The 17,445-nt window shown below is 33.7% G+C and overlaps 1 protein-coding gene across 1 annotated transcript in view; it reads right to left on the minus strand.

The window, feature by feature from the left end:
• Positions 1–17,445, minus strand: part of LOC131192953 (contactin-3-like) — a 226,197-nt gene that overhangs the window by 92,756 nt on the left and 115,996 nt on the right. Inside the window, exon 3 of the mRNA XM_058172593.1 lies at positions 10,150–10,245. Coding sequence (XP_058028576.1) covers positions 10,150–10,245 — 96 coding nt within the window. The remainder of the gene's footprint in view (positions 1–10,149; positions 10,246–17,445) is intronic.

The raw sequence follows: 17,445 nt of genomic DNA on the forward strand, positions 1-17,445 counted from the left end.
GACTTTGGTTACTAATTAATCAACTATACCTTAGTTTCCAACTAAATCTGTGCAATGTTATTTTCTGTATACATAAATTTTGCACCACTGTAGGTTTTTAGCACTTGCAGAACATCATTTCTAGATTGGAATATTGCAAAAAGCTACTAGATTGTATGTTTCTTGTTGTTTTGAGCGATGCTATATTTAAAATGTTAATCTCTTACCAAACACCTTCACATAGTTGGCCTCACTATGAAAAAAATGCCCATTTAATTTCTCTGACAACAGGGCAGAGCTAATAGATTTTCTCTTTTATCTTATTCCTGAGATAATTATTCGAGACTAATAGGTATTCAAAGTCTATTCCACTCTTGTCTTAACCTGAAAGTGAAAAACTGCTTTAAGAAGCAAAATTTAAAAATACAGTCACATTAACTATAGCTTATTTCAAATGACAAATGGATGTTTTAATCTCCTCCCAAGAACTCTGCATGTAATTATTTTGAATATTTTAAACAATACAATTGTTGTTTTCAATACAGTGGTTGAAAGAACTACAAACCACGTCCTGTTGATAATGAAAAGACAGTAAGTGCGATAATTTGTCAACTAAATTCTTTAACAAAGGAAGATAAAGCTGCATAAAACAAACTGGTATGTTTGTTAGAAAAAGTCATTAATGGAAAATACCTTAAAATAATTATGTTCTTTATTAGAACCTACCTTTGGCTTGCTGAAATATTCAGGTTTTCAATTATTTTATTAAATTCATATATACTTTATGTTTCTTTTATACTGTTGTGATAAATTTGTGAGTGCCATAAATTAAGGCAGGAAAACAGATATTCTACCTAGATTTTGCTATAGTCCTTGCCTCAAGGCTTATCTGATACTTGCTTTGTAATTAGAATAGAATAGAATAGAATAGAATAGAATAGAATAGAATAGAATAGAATAGAATAGAATAGAATAGAATAGAATTTTTTATTGGCCAAGTGTGATTGGACACACAAGGAATTTGTCTTGGTGCATATGCTCTCAGTATACATAAAAGAAAAGATACGTTCATCAAGAATAATAAGGTACAACACTTAATGATAGTCATAGGGCACAAATAAGCAATCAAGAAACAATATCAATATAAATCATAAGGATACAAGCAACAAAGTTACAGTCATACAGTCATAAGTGGAAGGAGATGGGTGATGGGAACGATGAGAAGATTAATAGTAGTGGAGACTTAGTAAACAGTTTGACAGTGTTGACGGAATTATTTGTTTAGGCATTCGGGAAAAACCTGTTCTTGTGTCTAGTTGTGGTGTCCAGTGCTTTATAGCGTCGTCTTGAGGATAGGAGTTGAAACAGTTTAGGTCTGTAAAAATTTTCGCAGCCCTCTTTTTGACTCGTGCAGTATACAGGTCCTCAATGGAAGGCAGGTTATTAGTAATTGTTTTTTCTGCAGTTCTAATTATCCTATAAAATAGAACTTTTGTAAGAAAGTAAGGAAGATGGCACTGACAATGATAAGGGACCGCAACCCTCTCCATGATTCAAATCAGGAATTTTTCTTAGGAGCAAGATAGATGGACTCATTTATAAAAACCTACAGTGGAAATCTGAAAAACCAAGTTAGGGATATGGAGAAAATGTATATGGTCACTAAGAATCAATACCAACTTGATGGCATATAAATAAGTTTGGGGTCTTTGACGGTATATGGTATTCTCAGGAGTCTTCTCCGCCCTGAGTCCTTTGGGAGATGGTGCGGTATAGAAATTTAATAATAAATAAATAAATAAATAAAAACACCAAAGTTCAAAAGGATCAATATTCTTATCCTGCTTCTTTAAAGTCCAACTTTCATTTCCATGGAACATTACAGGGAATACCATGGCTTGTATGATGCTGATCTTCATAGGTATAGATACATCACAGTAACTGAACATATTTTCCAAGGCCTTCATGAATGCTGTGATATGCCTGGTAAAACACTATCTCAACCAGATTTGCTAGTGATGCAAACTTGTGTCCTGATGATCATTTGACTGGTTATCTTTAATGCACTTCATAGGACTCTGTTGGGAAATTATTTGGCAGCTGAGATTGGTACAAAATTCAGCAGGTAGACTTGCTAGTAGAACAATCACTTTCTACTATACTATTTCTTGACCCCTAAGTTCTTTCTGTGGATGGTTGATCCTAAAACACAGCAGCTATCCACTACTTTGATATTTTCATTATAAATCCTAAAGCTGTTTTTTTTATCTGTTTGTAAATATATGTAATTTTAGTCCCATTTTTTCACTGTGCTCCTTGAGTATTATTACTAGACTTTGCAGATCTTTTGCATTTTCCGTTATCAGGGTACTGTCATCATAATGCAGGTTACTGATGTTTCCTTCTCTAATTTTAAAAATATCCTCATCTTCTTCCAATCCAACTTCTTTTGCACATTTAGAATATAGGCTCAATAAATAAGGGAACAATATATAGCCTCATGACACTCTTTTGCTAACCTGTAGCCATTCTATTTCATGATTTTCTGTCCGTATTATGCGTTCCATATATATATATTTCTCATGAGCACATGAGATATTCTGAGAACCTCATTCTTTGAGTTTCTCAATTATCCAGCATGCATCAGCATAAATGCTTCATATTCCTGAGCCTTTTCTAAAATGTTATTTTTCTAACATGGCATTGCCTTTTCCTTGTAGGACTCTAACTTCATCTAATTATTATTTGAGCTAATTTGATTACTAATTTTGATAACTGGAAAACTAAAAATATTTTGTGGATTGACCTCTTCCAATCTATTGGTTATTGTATCATTTTCTAGTTTTGCTGACATACCTTGGTTAGGACTTCTACTAATTCTTCTTCTTTTGCTTGCCGTATTTCATCAGCTCCTGCAGTAGGACATGCCAAACTTTCAATTTCCAAACATTAAGGGTGCTCAAATGTTGTGGCATGCCTTGGGGATTGTAAAGATATTTTGGTTACTTTAATATAATTTAGATATGATTGGTAAGTACATAAATATCATACCTTTTTAACATTTTGTTTGTTTCATGTTGGTTCCATTCTATTGTATTTTTACTTTTATTCCTATTATATAAGTTAACAAAAGTCACTCAATGAATGAGATGATGTATAAGTTGATTTGATAAATAAGTAATATGTACAAATACTTTTTCATGTAATAAATATACTGGTTAAGATTTTAATTATTATGTAATAAATATATACTTATGGTTAAAATAATTTTTTTGTCTTCACAAAAAATAAAAATAATTTTTGATTGTTATTAAAAAACAATATATCTTTTAACAAATGCTATAATTGAATTTGAAAATGCCAATTGTCTGAGATTTGAGGAATAGGAACAATGAGAGATAAATCAGAATTTATCTGTAAATCTCTATGTGTTTTCAATGATTCCTTATCTTCACCTTCCTCTAACCACAGCTGCAGTGAAAGTACTCCTCCTACACAATTATTCTTCTATTGAAATGACTAAAACTAAAGAATGTAACATTTTTCTGCTACTAATAATAGAACTACTCAATTGTGAGTTTATGCCTTTTGTTCCGAGTTCCAGTTGATGGATCTCAAGGTTTTAATAAAAAGAAACATGTTTTGTCAGTTGAGTAAACCTTAGATAAACTTTTCATACCATGAGCAAACTTTATTCTATTGCATTTAAAAAAAAAATCTGTTGTTGATCTTGAGCAATATTTCATAGGTTATTTTGTATGTATCATTAGATTCCTCAGGGCTCTAGTTCATGGATTGAACTTCAAACATCCTTTAATTTTTTCCCATAGGATATCATGTAAAATTGGCAATGCAACCCAAAATGGACAGTTAAGGAATCTCTGTAGGTATAACCTGTAAAAACCTGCCAATTCCTCATGCATTTTAGCAACTGTTGTCCACAGTTAGGCTAGCACTTATAAACCTCTCTGTCAGATTTCACAATTGAGCCTTGTTTTTGTTTGCTTTATATTTTACAGTATGTATTCTAGAAGTTGTCGTCTAAGGAAATAATTTCAACTACAGTGAAGATGGTGCAGCCTTTTTTGATATGTTGACAATATTGCTCTGGATTTTTTTGGGAGGGGAAGAGGATGAGAAAGTGTGTATTCTAAAAAGCATTAGAATAGAATAGAAGAATAGAATTCTTTATTGGTCAAGTGTGATTGGACACACAAGGAATTTGTCTCAGTGCATACGCTCTCGGTGTGCATAAAAGATTCGTCAAGAATCGTCAAGAATCATAAGGTACAACACTTAATGATAGCCATAGGGAAACAGTCAATATAAATCTTAAGGATACCAACAAAAAGGTTACAGTCATACAGTCATAAGTGAGAGGAGATCGGTGATAGGAATGATGAGAAGATTAATAGTAATGCAAACTTAGTAACTAGTTTAACAGTGTGGAGGGAATTATTTGTTTAACAGAGTGATGGTGGTTGGGGAAAAACTGTTCTTGTGTCTAGTTGTTCTGGTGTGCAGTGCTCTATAGAGTTTATTTCCAGGATGCAAAGGGTCTGTAAATATTTTCACAGCCCTCTTTTTGACTCATGTAGTATACAGGTCCTCAATGGAAGGCACATTAGTAGTAATTGTTTTTTCTGCCGTTCTAATTATCCTCTGAAGTCTGTGTCTGTCTTGTTGGGTTGCAGAACCAAACCAGAGAGTTATAGAGGTGCAGATGACAGACTCAATAATTCCTCTGTAGAACTGGATCAGCAGCTCCTTGGGCAGTTTGATCTTTCTGAATTGGCGCAGAAAGAACATTCTTTGTTGTCCTTTTTTGATGACATTTTTGATGTTAACTGTCCATTTTAGATCTTGCGATATGATAGAACCTAGAAATTTGAAGGTTTCTATCGTCGATACTGTGTTGTCTAGTATTGTAAGAGGTGGTAGTATGGGAGGTTTTCTCCTAAAGTCTACCACCATTTGGACCTAAAGACCACCACCATTATAAGGAAGAGTTGTGAAAAACTGCCTCACCAAAGATTAAAAGCTATTCTTTACATATTACATTTGGAAGCAAAATTGTTCATTCTGTTTCTGCTTTTCATATCAATATTTTGTTTTCTTTGTTTAAAAAAATGATGAATTAGTGTCTTATATCACAGTAATACTTGATAGGTACATACAGGCTTCTATCTTACTATATTTTACAGGTAGAAATTGTTTATTCAGGATCGTTTGAGGTATTAAGATTTTGAAAGATGTGTTTTGAACTCTTCTGCTACTGGTGATAGAGGAATCTCAATTTTTTGTTTTCTCCCACAGTCTTTTTATAAAAAACACTCAAATTATTTTTCCTTATTTATGAAGTAGTTGTGAAATAATAGATTTTTCAGTGTGAGTTCTCCACTTTAAAGTGATAATGTAATAGGAATTTAAAGTAGTGCAAATAATATGTGGTTTTTATTGATTATGTACATCAAGTCATTTTCAACTCCTAGCAAACACATAGATTTTCTCTATGATATATCTTCGTTATTTTGATTCTCAGCAAGGGTCAGTGTGGCTACTTTCAGGACTGGCTCACTTGCATGAGAGTTATTTTACTTAACTAGCAGACAGCCAGAAGTGTTGTCTTGCCTATATACATACATACATCTGTGGAGTTGACCTAGGAAAGTCCTCACATTTTCTAGAGGACATGCTTATCTCAGCTGTTCAAGGAAAATCTTTTTTTGGAAAGATAGTAACCAATTTAAAGGAGATGAAAGGAAGGTGGCAGGAGTATATTGAAATACCATACAGAAGATATGTCAACATCCAAGATATGTTAGAAGATTACAGATTAACAGAGTTGGAAGGGATCTTGTAGGTTATCTAGTCCAATCCTCTGCCCAAGCAGGAGACACTACACAATTTGTGACAAATGGCAGTCCAGATGTTCCCTACTTACAAGAACCTCTGGTACTGGATATTATAGTTAGATCAGCAGTCCAGCAATATCAAGTCAAAAAGCTGCAATATATGGCACATACCCCAAAAAGTATGGTAACTAAACAAATATATTTCTTATCAGTCACCACAAAGGAACAATTTGTTATATTCTAGCCTGAGACCTGTTGGAAAATCCATTTTTTTTTACAAAAGCTCAACAAGGTTGGAAATATTTACACATCTGGGGGAACACTGCTTATGACTGCAGGTATATTTACTGAGAATTTTCTTAAGATCCTTAAGATTGAAGCCCTGTAAGATCAATGCCAAATGTTCCACATCTTATTTATCAAGCAGATACAGGAGCAAGACAATCCTAGGGAGCCAAGTATTAAGCCATAAATTGCTTTGTACTGTATGGGACAATCAACATCTTAGAACAGGGGTGTCAAACTCATGGCTTGCAGGCCAGATGCATCATACACTGGCCACCCCCACCCCCATTTAGCGAAGGGGGGGAAGTCATGATACGTGACGCCATGAGTTTGACACCTCTGTCTTAGAAGCTTGTGATGCAATCAGAGCAGATCTGTCATGTGGGTCAAATAAGAAGCCCCCCCATATCTATTCTGCTACCATATTCTGTAGCAATTGTAGCTTTCAAGTGGTTTTCAGAATTGCAAATCACTCAGATACTTTCCAGACAGGAAGTGATCAGCAATTGTGAGAAGGCTCCCCCAATCCAGGGACAGAGGCAAATAGCATACAAGATGCTATTGTTCAAAAGACTTGCTTGCTGATTATGTCAGAGATGATTATCCAGAAGGATTCTCAAATTGCATACAGTGCCATCTCATTAAAATATCAAGATATAGTTTGTTGTTTGGTATAAGGATTGAGGGAAATTTACCTTTTAAATCTGAACTTCTGTACTAAGACTTGTCATGTATGTATGCATGTATCTCTTTCTCCCTCATTTTTTATGTCTAGTCAGAACTACTGTTGTTCTCCAACTGTGAGAACTGCAGCTGTTTGTCTAGAAGCCCATTGTGACTTTATTTCTCCAATTCTATTCCTTTTCTCCTTAAGTTTTAATTCAGCCAGCTTGGTTACAAAACTGAGAGAGCTTCATCCAATAAACTTATTTATAGGTAAAATATATAGAGATAGAAGAAGAAGAAGAAGAAGAAGAAGAAGAAGAAGAAGAAGAAGAAGAAGAAGAAGAAGAAGAAGAAGAAGAAGAAGAAGAAGAAGAAGAAGAAGAAGAAGAAGAATAAGAATTTTTTATTGGCCAAGTGTGATTGGACACACAAGGAATTTGTCTTGGTGCATATGCTCCATACAAGCATACACATAAAAACCTGTATAGGTAAAGAAACATGTATACATAAACTAAAGAAATATTTAATCCTTCATTTAACTGTCCATTAATTCCTCATGAGGGAACTTTTTTTTAATCTGATAAAAAAGCTGTATGTAAGGCATAGGAGGCTGTATATAATAAAGAAAACTGTCAACAAAATAATCTGAATTATTTTAAAATGAAATGGAAAGTTCCAAATGAAAATGAGGTTTTAATTTGCTCTTTTAATTAATATCAACATTTCCCTAATAAATTGAACAGAATAAAGTAAAACACAGATTGAGGTCTGCTGATATCAGCGTGTTAGTGATGAACATAATCAAGAAGTCACCATGAGCTATCACAACATGGAGAATATAAACCATATCTGTATGAAATTAATTAGCTCAGAATGAATTTATTAATAAGTGAGGAAATGTGCAATGAAGGTAAAACTGGCTGGGGTCCATAACTATATAGTCATAATTCAATCTAGATAATTGTGGGTATATGATATATAAGCATTTATCATATATTAAATTACTAATTCAAATAATTTTTAGTTTGTGTTCAATTTTATAAGATTATTTAGAATATGCTCAACTTTATAGAAACTGACTTCTACATCAACAACAGAAACTATATAAGATTTTCCCCCACATAGATTTATACTTTAGAGGCTCTGGCACGAAGAGACACATTTTGATCCTGATTCTGTGATAAATAATTCACAATGTTTGGCTTTGGTTGTGTTTCTTGTGACACAGAATAAACATTATGGCCTCCAATATAGATGAATAGTTATTGAAATTCCTTTATTTGTCACACAATCAGCCAGATGTTTAGACTGGATTTGGCATTTTTATCTTCATATTGAGTCCTTCCCAAGAACCTGGATATGCAGATGTTGTTAAGTGGTGCTAAAGATATCATATTATGGGTTGTCACAATTAGCCAGATATCTAGACTGGATTTTATCTACCTATTCAATTTTTCCAAAGGATATGTTTAGCAGAAATTGTTGTTTGATGGTATTGAAGGATTGTTGCAACATGTAACTTCTTTCAAATAAAGCTTTTTTTGTAATTGACTGATAGTAATTTTTGTCAGTTCAAGTGATGCACCAGAGGTTTTGTAATTGGAGTCAAGGCATCTATTATTATTGGTAGTACTTTTGCTTTGTGAAATCACAGCTGTCAGTTCTTTTGTTGATGTTGGCTTTTACATACACTGAATTTTTTCCATAACCTAATAACCTGGAATGTAGTATAGTGTAGTATATGTGCAGATCCAAGTACATATAATACATTAATTGACAGATGAAAATTTTGTCAATGCACAGATTTTCTAAGTGTTCAAGAACTTTTGGTTCAGCACCTAGTGTGCTGATAATCTCTATGACCACCTTGCTCAGTTTATGCCATAATCTTTCAATTTCAATTTTCAGATCTTGAAAATTCTCCAAATTTTGTCTTCTATTCTACTATTTCCTGATATTTACACATTAACTATCTATACTTCCTTCTTTTAATTTGATATAGCAATACCACAATAAATTATTACATTGTATTATTATTATTATTATTATTATTATTATTATTATTATTATTATTATTACTACTACTACTACTACTACTACTACTACTACTACTACTACTTCATATGTTATGTGTTCCTAACTAAGATATTAAAAAGCACATTTTTAAAAACCCTAAACTTGGAGATTTTACCATTAAACCTTATTTACTATATTTATATAATATTGTATTGTATTGTATCCACACTAGACGACTGTGCATGACTGTGTACAAGCACATATACACATACTCATTCACACATCTTTTGATTCCATGGTCTTTATCTTTGATTTCTATCAAAGAGAAAAGAGTATCATAGTTAGGAAAATCCAAGATTAGCATTAAATTCTATGGATCTGCTTCTAAGTAGGCCTGCATAAAATTGTATTCTGATTAACACATCACTATGCTCTTATTCTGAATATCTTTGCTACTTTTCCCTTTTCCTCTATAGATGGACTTAAAGACCTTAAAAATGTTTTTTTTTTAAGGAACAGATGGAATCTTTACTGCCAATACCTGCAGGTATTGAAAGCACTTCCTATTCAATAATGTGAATACAGCTTTTGGAAGCTTGAAAAAAATAAGTTTCAATTCTGAGCAGTATGAAATAGGTTTATAAAATAGATTTATATTATCTATGTAATAAAAATACATAATCCTGATAGTTCTGAATCTAGTGCCAAGTTTAAAACAAATAATTTTAAATTCAGAAGAAATGACAGTAGTGGATTTAACTAGATCTCTGTGTTTCTGTTATTTGAGTTTCCTGCTACACTGAACTATGGGAATATTGGACATGTTACTTAGATTTCTTACATGGACTTCTTTCGCGAAATAGCTTGCATTGTCATTTATCAGAATAGTCAATCAAACCATTCCCTGAGGGGTCCTTGGCACTTTCAGAACTTGGCTGTTTTCTTACAGACATTTCATTACCCAAACTAAGTAATATCAGTATTTGCGGCTAGTCATCAAGACTAGCATTGATGATGTTACCTAGTTTGGGTAATGAAATGTCTGCAAGAAAACAACCAAGCTCAGAGACCACCAAGGACCCCTTATTTCAACCCTGAGCTACAAATATTCTCCTTTATTGAAACCATTCCCTTCCTTCTTTCCATAAGCATGCCAGTTTATTAAACTTTATATTTAAAAGTTTTAAAAAATAAGCACAATAGCACAATACCAAAATTTAAATAATGTAATCACTAATATAGACTCAAATACGACTTTTGGAGATTCATAATATTTGCTAAGGAAAGACTGCTCTATTTGCACATCAATCATTTTGGCCGATAATGGAATAGATTCCTGTTTCCTTACCTCCAGAATGAACTGATGCTCCACAGAGGAGAACAACCCCTTGCCCTTCCCGGACAGATACAGTACTTCTTATTTTTGTCTTTAAGTGTTCAATACCTATGGTTTTTACAAAAAGAAAAAGAGAGACAGAAGTTTTAATATGCAGACAGCTACAAAAAGGCCTACATTTGATCCTAATTTATTCATTTCCATTAACTTTCAAATTAATTTCCATAAAAATATTCATTACAAGAATCCATTTCTCTAATAAAGATTATTATTAGCAAATCTGCTTCATTTGGAATACAAGCCAGCTTTTCTTACTCATAATCATTATTTTCAATATGAACCTTGTCTTGTCCACAGTAACTGTACCAACTCAAGTATCTACCTAATGTTATTCAACTCATGACGAAGAGTTTTCTTCCTTTTCCTTTCTAGCAGAAGGAAAACAAAGGCACCAAAATTTGTGGGAACTTTACTTTTCACAGAGTATCTGAAAGTTGTATTATTGTCAGGCAGCAAGGAAATTACAATTGTAACTGCTTGCCAATGACTTAAAACATCAGAAAGAATGACAGGGTTCATTTGAATGAATGAAGAATGAAGGATATCTTCTGTTGCTGAAGTAGAAAGAATTGCAAGATATAAAACTCACTGGGAATTTACTATGAATCCCAGAGAAAGGACTCTTTAAAAGACTTTAACAAAAGGCGTGCTTGAGTTATTTATAATTGTCAATTACAATTCAATTTAAATTTAAATCTGGCAGAATTTAAAAATGATTTATGTGCAATCATTTAAATACAATAATTATATGTTTAAAAAATGTAGCTATAAAAAATAGGATGGGATTATAACTAATACAGGAAAAAATAATAAAAATTAATACGTAACAAATAAATTTTCTTAGAAAGTGGAAAGAGTTGCATGCATCAGTTAGACTGGTAAATTTTCATTAGTTTCTAAGGGAACCAAAGCTGGCATTCTCTAAATGTGGTCCAAGATTAACCCAACAGCTTTCTATGAACTTGAATACACATTTGTATTTATGCCAAGTCATTCACAAATTCAAAATAAGGAAGCTGAATGTTTCAGATGTCTTTTGCATCAAATTAGATATATAATGCAAAGCAACAAGTGTCTCTGTTCTCCGATCAATAATATTGATTAGGAAGGAATGTCAAAATAACAATATTCAAGGTAATTTTTAATTTCAAACAGTTCAAACAGTTATAAGTGTGATTTTTCCTCCCTCTGTGACACATATTTTCAATGCACAGAGAACATATCCGTGTGCCTGGAGAGGATTCAGTCTGCACAGATAACTGGCTGGGAAATGGCTTGTGCCTGTCTTACCATTATATGAAATGAATTTCACTATCTGTGGCTTGCAGTTAACTTTAATATGGAAACTGAAAGAGAAGCTTCTGCATATTTCTTCTTCAGCCTTCTAGTCCAAACCAATTGTTGCCCAAGTGACCAGATTATTACCACACCACTACAGGAGTGGTGCAAACAGCCAGTTCATATCACACATTCAGTGCTATTGCAACTTCAAATGGTTGCTGAAAAGTGGTTGTTAATCAAGGCTTACCTGAAGATCATACTTTAATTGATAAAAATGTTATTTATTTAATTTATAATCCACCTTTATTTTATATATCTCATAGTGGTACATGTAATACTCACACATCTCATTTTCCCCCACAACATCAACCCTGTAAAATGGGTTGCGCTGAAAGAAAATGACTGGCTCACAGTCTCCCAGTAGCCTTCATATCAAGAGAGGAATAGAAGTCTCTCCATTTCTAATCTAATTATCTAGGTGTCAAGTTACACCTAAACAAAAGAAATCAGTTACTTCTTTTCTTTCAGGTGATAATAAAACATTTCCTATAATGTCTTAAAATTATATGTTATCCTCAACTGTTTGTTTGGAAATCCAAAAATTCCTTTATTAAAGGGGAGTACAAAATTTGTTTTTATGTGTTATTTTAAAAATGAAAATACATTATGATCATTTTAAAGTCATTTCATCACATCTTAAAGGAGTGCAAGCATATACAGTATAACAAACAAATGTATTTCCAAGTTTAATACTGAAGTGTATTTCAGTTCATTTCCTTAATTTTAGCAACTCTGCACTGTTCGTTGTGAAGAGTGCAATCATGAAGAACAGACCCAACAGTTACCATTATTCAACTAAAACAGAAGTGAATCTATGGCCTTTCAAACATTGGCTAGAAAGCCTTGGCTGATGGGATCAGAAGTCTGGATGGATGCGTATTACATAGTCCTGCACTCAAAACTATTTAGTCAGAAATTTTCAGAAATTTCACAGTGGAGATCTATGCAATAATTCTTTTTTAAAAAATAAAACCCTTAATTTTTGGAAATTATCCTTCTAAATACTTAGAAAGGAGCCTTGGTGGTGCAGTGGTTAAGTATAATATTGCAGGTGAACTCCGTCCACAGCCTGCAATTCAATCCTGATGGGGATCAGCCCTCCATCTTTCTGAGGTCGGTAAAACGAGGACCAGGATTGTTGGGGGCAATATACAAATAATGCTGGAGAGTGTTGTAAAGTAATGAGGGTGGTATATAAGTCTAAATAATTATGCTTTTATGTATAAGCATTCTTTATAATGAAAAGAAAAATGGAAATGGAAATAGGACAAAATGTAAATCTAGAAACCAAATGTGACCTAGAAAGTTGGGGACAAAATTAGGACAAAAGGTGTTGAGGTAGCTCATTTTCTATTCAGTGTCTTTTCATGCAGTAAAGTCTAGATGGTTATTGAACTGGACATTCTCAAATAGTGATTAAACCAGTGCTACTTTCCCCAGTTGTACATTATACACCCTATTCTGTCTTCAAGTTAATTACAAACAGGTGAGGAACATGACTTATCCTTTGTTCAGAAAGTTGCAAAAGAGCTTAGAGTCTCTGTTTTTGCTTATAATTTTTCTAAAACATAGCTTCACAGGTACAGATGTTCAACGGGCTACTCAAAGGACACTTTAAAGTAAATGATCTTTACAACAAAGCATAATGAAAATAATGGCTTGGAGAAAAAACTAGTTATTTTCCAAAGTGTAATTTTATTTTTAATACTAAAAAAAGCAACAACAGATGTCTACCCAAGCCACTTAACAGCAATAATTGCCATTTTAGTACCTCACCATTTTAAAGGACAGTTTGTTGAATAGAAGTAGCGCTAATTTTCTGTTCGGGTTATTTTAATCTTTAATATAATAACACAAATGACATTTTGCTAATGCAATAGCAAAACTGACATTTTAAAAAAATGTACGCAACTGAAACACAGAGCTTAAATTTCCCTGAACATTTTTCAGAATCCCTGTGCAGCAATTCGATTTTGGGTTTTTTCCCCTGAAAAGTATTTACAGCAATTGTTCTGAAAATCATTGATCATTGCTATTCATAAGGCCTGTGAAGAATGGCTACCCTTGTTTCAATGAGGTGTTTCCTAAAGAAGTGACCCAATTCTAATCTAGGTGAGAAGAAATTTACTTCATTTGTAGGCTTCATGTCAGTTGCAGAATTTATCATAACTGAAAGAGTTGGAAACAGCTTCTAGCAACTAAAATCTCTTGATAAATTTCTGAGGGCAAACTGAAGCAACCTAACACTATTATCTACAGTATTTGTATAATACAGTATTTGTATTCAATGAATTACATATTCAGTGAATGAGGTCAACATTTATCTTTCAAAGCTTTAGTTGTGTGTCTCTCATTAAAGTGACAAATCAATCTATACAGAGAAAGGCATGAAGCTGTTTATACCCATGCTGCACCCTTAAACTGTTCCTATCTTGTGTTCATTCTGGCTTCATACCACAATACTTTAGGAAAACCTGCTTCAGATGAACGTTTAACCTGGACTAAAGGCTACTTGGAAAATTGGAATTAAGATTGCTGGGAGAAATATCAACAACCTCTGCAGATGATACCACTCTAATGGCAGAAAGCGAAGAGGAACTAAAAAGCCTCTTGATGCGGGTGAAGGAGAGTGCAAAAGTTGGCTTGAAACTCAACATTAAGAAAACTAAGATCATGGCATCCGGCCCTCTCAATTCCTGGCAGATAGATGGGGAAGAAATGGAGGTAGTGACAGATTTTATTTTCCTGGGCTCCAAGATCACCGCAGATGGGGACTACAGCCAAGAAATTAAAAGACACTTGCTCCTAGGGAGGAAAGCTATGGCAAATCTAGACGGCGTAGCAGAGACATCACCCTGCCAACAAAAGTGCGTATAGTCAAGGCTATGGTTTTCCCAGTTGCAAAGTATGGCTATGAAAGTTGGACCACAAGAAAGGCTGAGCACCAAAATATTGAGGCCTTTGAACTCTGGTGCTGGAGAAGACTCCTGCAAGTCCCATGGATTGCAAGGCGAACAAACAAGTCAGTCCTAGAGGAGATCAACCCTGACTGCTCTTTAGAAGGTCAGATCCTGAAGATGAAACTCAAATACTTTGGCCACCTAATGAGAAGAAAGGACTCACTGGAGAAGAGCCTAATGCTGGGCAAGATTGAGGGCAAAAGAAGAAAGTGATGATAGAGAATGAGGTGGCTGGATGGAGTCACTGAAGCAGTCGGCATGAGCTTAAATGGACTCCAGAGGATGGTAAAGGACAGGAAGGCCTGGAGGAACATTGTCCATGGGGTTGGGATGGGTCCGACACGACTTCGCAATTTACAACAACAACAACAAAGGCTACCATATCTTCCCACTGGATAATTCCCTGCTTTTGTACTGCTTCCAATTTTCAAATCACTTTCCTTCCTGTTTGAGAATCTTACACACACACAACATATAAATTAAAGTTACATATACAAAGTAAAATCACCAAAACACATATATATCCTAGTACGCTCAGGGTAAAATTTAAAAATCCTTTCTTGTTGCTCTATTGGTCTCTAAAGTTGTCTAGAGTTACTTTTAACAGTTGTCATGTAATAGACAATAATTATAACCCTTGCCTGTTGCTGGCTCAAAACCTAACACACTACTTTTCTTTCTCTAAGTTTCTTATTTGTACAGATTAGTAAATCAAGTAGTGGCTTAAGATATGGCAGCCTTTAGTCCAGGTTAAACGTTTGTCTGAAGAGGATTTTCCTCCACTATTGTGGCTTGTTTTATCATTTTTCCAGTCACCTGAGATAAATGAATAAAATAGACACCCTGCAGTCACTTTGAATAGTGAGATGGGCTGCATATTAAATTAATAAAATCAGAAAGATATTACAGAAGCAAGAAATAGCATTTTGAAAGCAGAGCAGAAAAGCACACCTGGAGAGTGTTTTTGTGGTGAATGAAGAAGTGAATGAATTGTCTATTCCTGCTATTCGAAATGACTAATAGTCCCCACTGTCAACAGGGTAACCTGGCAGGGTAGATAAGCCCATACAGATGTGCTCATTACTTTACAAAGGATTTAACAACAGAAGCAACTAAAATCCAGATTGGTTTGATGACTACAGGAAGAACGATCTGTATGCACAGGCAGCTTTGTTAAAGCTAGATGAACACAATTTAAAACCAAAATCCATCCAATACTAATGATCTCTGGCTCAGCAGTGTTCCTGAAAATCATTCTGTGTAAATATTGTGAAGCCAATGTTATTTACAATAACATTCTTAGCCTATTCCTCATTATAGAGAAAAGGTAAAGCTTGTAATCTTGCTACTATTATAAATGTAGCAGTGCATCATGTAGGGATATTTACCATAATACTTATAATAAATTTCCTTATAATCTAAATTTTACACGCTCATAAAAACCATACATGTTCCTTCAGGCCTATAATTTAATGGGCTGGAAAAAGATAACAAAAGATAACAAATACAAAAACTTATAAAATTGCAAATGCATTTGAACACACAAACATTAAAAAAGCAGGTGTGTTTTAAACAGTTAATTGAGAAGTTTCAGAAATAAAGTTTATTAGGATTCAAAGTATTTCAAAGAAAGGAACAGAAAAGGGAACAAACGTTTTGTATGTAAAAGAGGAAACCATTCTACATTTAATGAAAAGTGGAAAACTATTGTTTGATGTGGGTCTTTTAAAAAGAAAAACTTTCTCTAGCTGTCTAATTGTCCTATTGCAGTAAGCATGATGCACCTAGTATTTATTGCATGCTCTCTAGACCAGGGCTGTCAAACTCTCAGCCTGCGGACCGGATGTGTCATGTGCTGGCCACACCCATGCCTGGTTTAGCAAAGGGGAAAAAGTCTCAATACATCCCGTGACACTGACATAACGCCGCGAGTTTGACACCCCTGCTCTAGACTATGACTCCCACAATCTACTTCAATTACATACTCAACTGACTGAATTATACATAAGTTTTAATCCTATTTTAAAACAATAACCAGTTGATTAATTTATTAACAATAATATTATTAAATCAAATTATTATAGTTGATTACCACACAGTTAACAATAAATAATTTCATAACCATTTATTGCAAGACAATTTATGCCACTCTGCTGAGAAGTTAAACTAATTAAAAGTATCTTTGAAAGTAAGTTCATAAGGAAATATGATGGGTAAATATTGATTTCTGTATATTTTGTTCAACAAACTGCTTACAAGTATAATAATTTCTTAATCTAGCCAGAGATGTAATTGTATCATTCAGTGGTATCTGCATGTTCAAATGGGACAAGACTTGCATTGTAACAAACCATCGGCAATCTTACCAATTTTGAACTCTTTCCTTCAAGTTCTTTTATAAAATGTTTAAGAGGCTATTAACACTGAACAAGTAAAACTAAAGAACAAACCACTATTAAAATAGGAAATATTAATTCAACACAGGCTGTATACTTTAAACTAGTGGCCAAAATTGTGAAAACATTTTGGGAAAAGTGTATTTTCTAAAACTAGCTAATAACACCACTTTTTGGGGGAAGTAGTACCATAAAATTATATATCAATGGAAAGATAATTTAATCAAGAATATAATGCAATAACTTTTATGAAGGATTTGCTATAGAATAGCAGTTACAGTATAAAGAAGAAAAGTGAAACACGTAGAAAAATAAGATAGAAAAAATGAGATATACAAAAATTATCATGTCAGTTAATACTTAGTTGGGTAACCTTTAGCATGAATTATGGCCTTACAACGTCTTCCCATGGAGTGAACCAAGTCTTTTAGTTATGCAACTGTTATAATGTGAAACCAAGATTGAATGATTGCTTCTATTAACTGCGTTTTATCGCTGGGTCATTTCTGACTAACAAGTTTTTTAGACGGCTCCATAGGTTTTCAATTAGG

Source organism: Ahaetulla prasina, chromosome 2 (genome assembly GCF_028640845.1).
Source record: "Ahaetulla prasina isolate Xishuangbanna chromosome 2, ASM2864084v1, whole genome shotgun sequence".
Taxonomy (NCBI): Eukaryota; Metazoa; Chordata; class Lepidosauria; order Squamata; family Colubridae; genus Ahaetulla; species Ahaetulla prasina.